Genomic DNA, 9619 nt, shown 5'->3' with positions numbered 1-9619 from the left:
TAGACATACTTAATTATTTCTCCAAAATATGGATACCAAATGATTCACTCCTTGCTCAAGACTTCTACTAAAGAAATGAATAAATCTGGACACCGAATCGAAAAATTTATCCAAACTCTAAAAGCTAATGTAAAAATAGAGCATGTGTGACAACTACAAAAATTTCACCCAAATAAGTTGAGGTACCTCAAGAGTCTCTAAGCCTGGGGTAACATATGTTTAAAATGCATGCCCTATGATGGTGGAAGTGCTAGTGGTTGATAAATAAAGGCCCTCATCTTTAAAAGGGTTCTTAACTCAACTCATTAAATATTTACTTGGATTGAGAAGTTATTGTCTTAGGGAGGAAGGAAAAAAGAGAAGAAAAGAATAAAGTCAACAAGTTAGTACACAATTGAACTCACAAATTATTTAAATTCAAAAGTCTTGAATTTTGCTAAGTTTGTAATCGTATGCATACAATTCAACTATACATCATGTGATTCAACTTTATGCATACATTATCTTCATTCTATACATCATATGATTCAAAAGGCACGACCCAACCTTCAATTATCTCTGCACAATGGACATAATCAATGATCTACTATACATCTTTAACAATGGTATGCATACAAAAGATGCCTACCGTCTTTTTCTCAGATATCAATTTCATTGATGTAACAAAATGTTGCCCAAATTTGCTCCTTCTAAACCCAATTTTCTATGCATGCAAGTTTTGTAATCACCATCACGTCTCTTACCCTTTCCCAATTGATTAGAAGAATCACCTTTTGATTTAAATAATTTTTAATTATATATTAATAATATGATTATACATATAGGCTTATTCTCAATAGGTGTAAAATACAAATCCACTCCTTGCTTCTTCATCCCCTATAAAACCTCATGTTAAGTAGTCAAGTTCTTTACACGAGCGTCGTGTCTAAATTCTCATGCATAGAATCGAAGCAAAAAAAACCTATCCATCTAGATAATAAGGAAGGAGAAGAGCCCACAACCCCCATCGCACCTTCCAAAAAGCATAAAATTTAGAAGGAAGAGTTTGATTCTTTTCTAGGTGATGAGCTCATGGTGCAATTGAAAGCTATTCATCACAAAATTACCATCACAATGGATGAACAAAGGACATTTAGCAAAGTGCCCACCACTCTACCAAATGTCTTAATGTGTACAAGAAACAAGCTAATGGCCATGAAAAAAATGAGGAAGACAATACCATGATGCATGTACATCCAATAGGTAGTTCAATATGTTTTTACATTCAACCCAACCACCAACACGACCATGGAGCATGGACATCATAGTTGAATGTGGGCATGATCCATAGTCCCATCAAGCTTCTAGTAGCTAGTGAGAAGTTCAAGAAGTATAAAAACTTACAAAGAAAGATAAGAAAAAACTCTAAGTCACAAAGAGCACATCCTTTCCACTGGGTGGATAGAGGTACTTCATCTCAAGAAGAGCATCATAAGACCTTAGAAATGCTCCTTGAATGAGAAGAACCACAATTTGCCTTCATAGCTTTGGAGTATCATCAAGTGTGGCTAGGGACATGGGACATTGTTACTTAGCTAGGAAGAGAGAAGATATATCCCTACCATATGTCAATGTGGCATGTAGTTGTGGTTTTCTTGGTTCAAATTGAGAGAATTTAAGCGTACATCAAAAAAATTTGAACTAACTTTGAGCTACCTTAAGATAGCTCAAAATTATGAGGAGAACCTCATAAAATAATCTTTGGGTGGAAGATATACTATCTTTTTTTTAATCAAGCAAGCGTCTTAACTATCTTCCTAATGCTCTTAATAACCACAATATGATGCATTTCTTTTTTAATGTACATGAAAACTTGATGAAGGAATCCTACTCGTACATAACCCTCTCTACTCACTAGTTAGGTGAGTATAACACACAAGCCAATAATTCCATAAAAGTTTCTCGTTTACGGAGCACTTTGGAATGTATGGAGCACAAGCATTCAAGAAAAGTAGGGTTATCTTGGTTATTTTATATATGTTTAAAAAACAAGTGTTGTGGTTGAGTTTTCAATGCATAGGCTTCAAAAGCACTCCTTAAGGCTTGGGCTATGTACACTAAGCGTATGTTGGACTTTTTAATTGTAATGCAACAAGGAAGAGAAGGTAATGAAGAGAGCTATGAATGTGAGGTTATGAGCTCAAGAAGTTGGTGAAGGTGGAAGCTCAAGCTAATTAATGTAGGGTAGTGAGAGACCACACCATACTTGGGCTAAGACAAAAGCTTTAAAGAGAAAAGGGGGGAGGGAGGCACTTAGGAGGATGTAGTGGCAATACATTAATGAGAGATGTGACTTGGATTGTACTACGTGTGGGGGTTCTTGTAAATGTGCTTTATGCAAATAGGTACAATGTTTGAGATGTCACAACACAACTAACTTATTGAAATGTTATGTCCCCACCACTATCAATTAGGCTTCACCAACAATTATGAACTTTTGGGCATTATTTAAATTGTTCAAATATTATCAAAAATCACTCCCAACTAAGAAAGTAATCAAAGTGAATGTGAAACCAAGCCTCAAGCTTTGCGTGACCGCCCTTAATACAATTCGATACACATGCGTTAAGCTGGCTCAACGTACAATTGAGAGATTTCACTTCCTACATTAGCAAGCATCACAGGTTCCAACAATGACAAAAAAATTGCTTATGGGGGGGAGATATCCTACCTTCTACAAAAACAGATTATAGTTGAAAGATCTGAACTCTCGATTAGTCGCAAGGAGCAATTAGCTGAAAGGATTTGGCATCGACGCTGTCGAATTTGCCGCACAGTCGGGATACGAAGCCGCGTCCGAGCAGATGTCCAGCCAAACTGTGGCCGAGAATCGACGGAAGGTGGTGGCGGAGCTGGCGTGTACTATCGGATGTCGGTGTCGGACGGCGCCATTACGTGAGCGGCGGCGCCGCCCGCGGTCCGGAAGCGAGAGCAAAAAAGGCTGGTTCGCTAGCAACTCCCCGTCTTGCTTCGTGGCGTGGGCCAAGCGGCTGAGAGCAGCACTGTCGTGGAAGACGGCGCGGGTGCGGCGCTGTAGTGCCATTCTGACAATCTCTACACTCATTGCAGCGGAAAGCTCTCTCATTCGCTTCATGGAACCAGCAAAAGCGGCGCTGATAGCCACCACTCGGGTATTTTTCTCTCCTAAATCGGGTCCTGCTCGTGAACGCCGCCTCCGCCCTTCTTCTTGCAAGGCCAACAACAAATAGGGAGTCTTCCTCTTCCTGGTCGACTCCAGCGCGTCACCCAACACCAGCGTCGCCTCTACCCCCACTGCCAGGACGTGCCGGAACCTGTGTCGCACTTTTCCCAGGAGCATCTCATAGCACGCCCACCTCCTCATCTGCATTCCCGCCCCGTCAATAAATCCCCTCAATGCATCCTCTGGATTCAGCTCCGCCGCTTCGAATCCCACGACGGAGCCCCACGCCATCGGAACAACGCCTCCATCCGTCTCAGCGGCCGGGAAAGCAACCCCATTTGCGGGCAAAGCACCTCCCTTCTGAAATGATCCCCACACGCTCCTCGACGCCTTGTCGCACTCCTCGGCTGCCTTTCTGTAAGCACCGAAGTTGAAGGCACTCAAAACCCTCCTGCTAGTAGTGTGATTATTCCTTACCGAAGACAGCTGCGCCAGCTCCGCCGCAAAACGATCGGAAACCAGCTGACGGAAGAATCCGTTTTCTTCTCGAATGACCTGGACGTAGCTGTCCGGCGGAGGAGACGGGAAAAGGACCACCAGGTCCGCCCTCGCCGTGGCGCCGCTACGATGGAGAGTTCGAATAAAAAGTCTGAGCTGATTGGCAGAGGTTTCTTCGCTAAGGTGAGCAACAATGAGCTCGCTCATAGCTCGGGAACCCCTTCGATACAGAGTGCCAAGGCCACGCAGAGCTTTGTGAGCTCCAGAATGAGAGATTTCGTCCACCTTAATGGGCGCAGCATTAGAGGCATGGTCAAGCTTGGCACCAAGGAGTCCGAGAAGAGAGTAATCAATGGCGCTCACAATGAAGAGGAAAGCAGAGAAGGTGAAGAAGACGAGGGAACAGACGGAGATGGTGGATTGAGCTTTGTGATACAAGGTGCCAAGATCAGCTACTGCAGCTGGTGGTGGTGGTGGTGGTGGTGGTGGTGGGGGGCGGACACAGGCCGGCGGTTTGATATCTTCAGCTGCCGTCCAGTCGCACAAGTGCACAAGATGGGCATGACTGTGTTTTCTACAAGTCATAGAGGAGAGCTGGCAAGAGACCTGTTCGAATTTCACAAGCGTTTGCATGATCATTCAACACAAGGCTGCTGGTTTATTATTATTAGGCACACACTAGTAGCAACGTTTGCGCAGCTGATGATATATAGTGCAACGAGACGAGTAGCCTATTTAGCATTTAATCATTCATTGTATGACACTACACACAGGTGGCTATCCTCCACAACACCCTGTGCCCACCATAAAGGAGAGATGAAACCCTTCCACAGTGGCCAAGCTCTTAAAAGGCATCCTGTCCACAGTGTCCATAGAAACAACCTTTTTGCTCATAGCAGAGGCTACAACGCTTCTCATTTTTGCTAGTTAGTCGCCTCTTCAAAAAATTGCAAAATTCGTGACAACTCAGTTCTATTTTCACTCCTAATTTAGTTCAGTCCTTGTAAAAATTTTGAAGCCCCAAAATTTATTGTTTTTTGAGGGAAAAAAAGGGGTTTTCCAGGTTCACACAGTCCCGGTCAAAGACCATGGGCCGTGCGTCACTTGCCCATGTTCCCATCCCAGCCTACTTTTTCTCATGGTAGTTTCCTTAATTTCACTCTACTTTTTCTCACGGTAGTTTCCGCTGCTTTTGGTAGTTTCTCTATTTTCCCGTTTTTATCTGCGGAATTGTTTAAGAGGCTGTTCACACAAGGCCAAAACGCAAGCATTTCAAGCCCGGCATGGACATTTACACTTGTGGTTCCATTGACGTGTCCTCTAGGTTATTTTGCATCTCACCAATGGTGAAATAGGTTTTTTTTTAGCACTGGTGAGGCGTACGTGTGAACACCCCCTAAACTTGCGGATTTGTGGATCCGTGGGTGAGAGGTTCTAAAAGCATGATAGCATTAGTCCCTATTTCCATGTTGGAACTAGTTTCGTCCATGGGAGGAACCGGTTGCCAACTAAGCATGCCTCCAGTGGTTCCATGCCTTAATAGCCAGTTGTAACTTGGTTGCCAGCTCGTTAGCTCCAATCCCTAGCTATCGAACTTGCAACAACCCTGTTTTACCCAAAAATTAAACCAACATCACAGTTGGAATATGGAGCACATACGGCAAAAGGTAGAAGAAAGGGGAAGAAAGGGGAAGAAAGGGAAAGGGTGGGAGGATTTAAATTTTAGAAAATGTGATAGCGTGGAAACCCGCGCACGTGATTGGTTGCTAGCTGGCAGCCAAGCTCTATAGCCAGCTGGAAGTCGGCTTTGTCCTTGTTGTGATGTGGAATGAGAGCCTTGGGAGGTACTTGTGAACACACTCTAAGGTTAGAAAGCACAAAATAATAATGAAGGAATAGGGGAGGGGTATTTCCCACGGCGGTTGGAGGCAATGGAGAAGGGCGAGCTTGGTTGGTCACCTCCCTTCACCTTCCTCGTCCACCTTCCCCTCGGCTGTTTGCCTGCTTGCCTCCGCTCGCATGTCCTTCGCTCACCTGGTTGCCTGCTCGTGCATGCTTGCCTCCCTGTCTCAACTAGCTCTCAGAAAATGTATCCACTGAAGGCTCTACATGTATCAGCAGCTAGCACATCGATATGGCTAGTACAGCATAGGGGGCTACAAATTATGCAGGTACACCAGTATGGCTACGGTTATGCTGGGCAACTGCAAACGATGTGTGTCCCCCCTCCTTAGGCCATGGACACTCATGAGGGACGGAGGGAAGGAGGCGTGCAAGCGAGGGAGGGGAGGCAGGGGAAACTAGGGGAGGCGACCATGCAGTGAGAGAGAGGTCGGGGAACTCTAGAAAGGCATGCACGGGCATGTGCAGTTCTACTATTTTTACTCGATCTCACAAGATTTGTTTCTAAAATAGAGCAACCTTTACAAATATATCAAAATTTCGCTTTCCTTTTCCTAAAGTTAAAGGAAACAAGATTTTACAATAGCATTATTTATTTTAAAAAAACATTGTGGGTACATATTTTGGGTTAGCTAGCGTTCACCGACTTCACTCCAAAATTGGGATACGGGATTTAGTACATAATATGTATAGTTGTCACGGAGGCTAATTAAGCGAAATGCAAATGTTGAATGACATGTAAATCTATATATGGGCGGTGTCACATTCTACTGCGTTTCATGTGTGTCGTCGGCCTTTAATATCTTACCAAGCTCCAAGTCCCGTACCACTGTGTGTGTGAGTGTATGTACCATCAGGGTACCCACGAGAGAGCAAAACAGGACAAACCAGCCACCACCACCACAATAAAGCTTTCCGTGGGAGGACCCCCCCTCTCCATTCATTGCCCACCGCCATCATGCGGTCTCTTTAGAGCCCTAGTCGGCTAGTCGTCTCCGACTCTCTCCACCCACACATTCTATACAAGGTGCTGTTCACGCGAGCACGGTACCATCATTGATTCCTTTTGGTTTTTGTTTTTTTAATGGCGAGAGTGGGTATTCAGAAATTACATCCCACCAGGCTTCATTTTTGACGGGCACCCCTTCCCTTCAAAATTTAGGGGTTTGGTGAAATAAATATAGCAAGTTTTTTTATATTTTCGTGTAATTTTTTAGGAACATTTTAAAAATTTGCAAGTATTTGATAGCCACAATGCTCAAAAACAAGCGTAATGCCTGTTAAAAAGCAATTATGCATACGGTAAACTCAAACCCACGTCTTTCATTTTTGGAGACAGAGCTACCACTCAGCTACAAGCTATATATACATGAGGCCACATCTTTAATATTATGTAAGCCCGGATGCAAAAGCCAAAGCCCAATCCCAACTGAGTTAGTGTAGTGGTCAAGCTTGTGACTTGTAACCTCTAGGTTATGAGTTCAAGTCGCACTAGGCTCTCTCATGTTATAAAGGGACACCTATGCTCGCTTGATGTGTTTGGTTGCTCGAGCTCTTGCCCCTTGAACACTCGAGTGACTCCTCCTGGTGGATCACCCGAGATAGGAGGATCCATACGAGACCCCTCTGCTGTTCCAGCGCTCAACTCATCGCGGTGGTCATGGGGGATGCCTAATTCGTGGCTCTTGCCCGATGGTACGTGGCCCTTACCCGACCATGATAATTGGCTAATTATTGGAAGGGGAAATCGGCTCCACCCACTTGAGTGGGCCCCGAGTGTGTACGAAAAAAAAAAAGCCAAAGCCCAAGGTATCTAATGAACTCTCATTGGATGATGCTCTCAAAACTCTCAAAATTAAGTTTTCTAAAATCTACCCTCTAAAAGAATCTTCAAGCTAAAGACAAACCTTTGGTCAACCTTAAGACAAAGAACTGGAGCAAAAGGAGAAGACGGCATTGATTAGATAGCCAAGACTGTGGTGAGGTGGCAAACAGGGACCCAAGAATAGCTTGGAAAAGGAGGACCATCACAATCTAGAAGGTAATAGGGATTTCCCATCTAGATGTATTGATGGAGAATCCTACATTAGAGACCTCTACTAGGGACAAAATAAGTAAATCGATGAATGTGTAGAAACTTTGTAACCATTTTGCAAGACATCAAAAGACGTTCTCCATCTATTTTGGGGCTGGTGGTGGGTGGTAGCTGGTTGCATCATTGTGGAGAGAAATTTAAAGTGGCTCAATGTAGTTGATGCTCAAGACAATTTCAAGTGGAAACATGCTTTACTGGGAGAGACATCAAGAGGCTCTAACCCAACTCTTTTACCAAGGTGTGGTAGTGGATCCCAATAGCCATACTCATTATCTTGGAATGGCTTAGTATTCAAGAAAATTTCTAGGCTACAAGCTAAAAAGTTGCTCCAAGTGGAAACTATACATATGAACTTACTAGAAACGCTCTCATTAAAAGTAGTTTCTCCAAGTGGATAATGAACTTACTAGAAAAAATCTAAGCAAAAATAGTATAGCACTCCTTAGGAAAGTTCGATGATTGTAGTGTCTACACAAACACGTTATGTCTAATGTGTTGTGTTTTTGTTACCAATAATATATTATCATTCCTTGAAAAAAAAAAATCCTTTAGGACTTTCATGCTGTCTCAAAATTGAAAGATGACCCTTATTTCATTTAAAGGGTGAAACTTTTGCTGCTCTTTTATACTTCAATAAAGGATTTCTCACTTCTCATAAAGCCTTTTCTTTTGCAAGGTAAATTTTTTCATTCCCTCCTTATCTAAGGCATGAAATGCTTTAAGAAGTGCTAGATTGAAATTTGAGGACTTTCACCCCTTATAGCCAAGGATATTGTATGTTGCATGTGCCATAGGGCTTTCACCACCTAAAGCTAAGGGAATCCTATGTCACATTTGTTGTAAACTCATGGTAAATTGTAATGATGGGGGTTGATCGATGTGAGATAAACAAGGGTGGCTTCTTCACAAGCATCCCAAGCTCTATTATCCAACCTCTTCAATCATGGAAGTAGTGGTCAAAGTAGTGAGCACTTAGAAAGCATCCTCTCTAGTTGGCAATGAAGGTGAAATTATTTCTGGTTTGAGTTCACTCAAGACGATCCCCTCGCCAAATATTTTGCTAAAAATTTGAGTACAAAGTGCAACACGACAATGGAAGAGTGCTTATAGGCGTGCATGCCATAGATATACCAACATGGAGACTAGGAACTTGCCACTAATGTTTAAGTGAGTCAATAGGAGAAGCCACTACCAAAAGTCACATTAGTTTTGTAAACCAAGTGCCAATTGGTTATTGGGAACTATGTGACCAAGCTCTTTCTTTCTTTCTTTTGGGAACAATAGTTATATATATATATATATATATATATATATATATATATATATATATATATATATATATATATATATAAACTTTACATCCAGTCCCAGTGTTACAAGCTCATATTCACAAACTCTACATATCCATGTTAAGTAAACTACATATTAAACTCCACCTTTCATCTTTTAACACAAAAGATGACTGCCCCTAGGAAGTCTAATAACCCAGCTGTACACATGCTTCAGTCATAGCTTCAGTTGTGCACCCTTTGGAAGACTGTCTCTCCAATACATCCCCTTTTTTTTGGTCCATACTTTCACTACTAGCCTAGTTCCCACAGGGTTCTCAATAAAAGCAACATAGGCTTTGATTTCAAATCCAACCCTGTATAGCCTTGAAACATACAAATAACATGTTAGGTTTACGTAGTATGCATAAGAGTCACCCTAGTAGATATAGGTCAAGCTATGTCAATTTACAGAGCCTGAATTAGTTGTACCATCTCATCCTTATTCAGCTTGACCTCCATTTGTATGTCGATCACTTCATGTGATTAGGCTTGACATATCGTTCACACATGCACATCTCACAATGGACTCTATCTCATGTATTACTTTAGCCATGTAAGCATATCGATGGCTTGCATATCCATCATATCTGAACCTATCAATAGGGTATCAAA

General features: G+C 42.5%; 1 protein-coding gene across 1 annotated transcript; it reads right to left on the bottom strand.

Moving 5' to 3' along the window:
• Positions 1–2541: 2541 nt before the first annotated feature.
• Positions 2542–4531, bottom strand: LOC147626997 (uncharacterized). Its single transcript, XM_086815583.1, has one exon. It carries the CDS (start codon positions 4316–4318, stop codon positions 2771–2773), a length of 1548 nt encoding a protein of 515 aa, XP_086671709.1. The 5' UTR covers positions 4319–4531; the 3' UTR covers positions 2542–2770.
• Between the last annotated feature and the right edge of the window lie 5088 nt (positions 4532–9619).

Source organism: Cibotium barometz, chromosome 21, assembly GCF_041138505.1.
Source record: "Cibotium barometz isolate CiBa-2024 chromosome 21, ASM4113850v1, whole genome shotgun sequence".
Lineage (NCBI taxonomy): Eukaryota > Viridiplantae > Streptophyta > Polypodiopsida > Cyatheales > Cibotiaceae > Cibotium > Cibotium barometz.
Note: the sequence above shows the minus strand (reverse complement) of the source record. Positions and strands in the feature narration are given on the sequence as shown.

What these genes read in the sequence shown, in the direction of transcription:
- LOC147626997 (XM_086815583.1), bottom strand. Translation starts at nt 4,318, where the DNA reads ATGATCATGCAAACGCTTGTGAAATTCGAACAGGTCTCTTGCCAGCTC.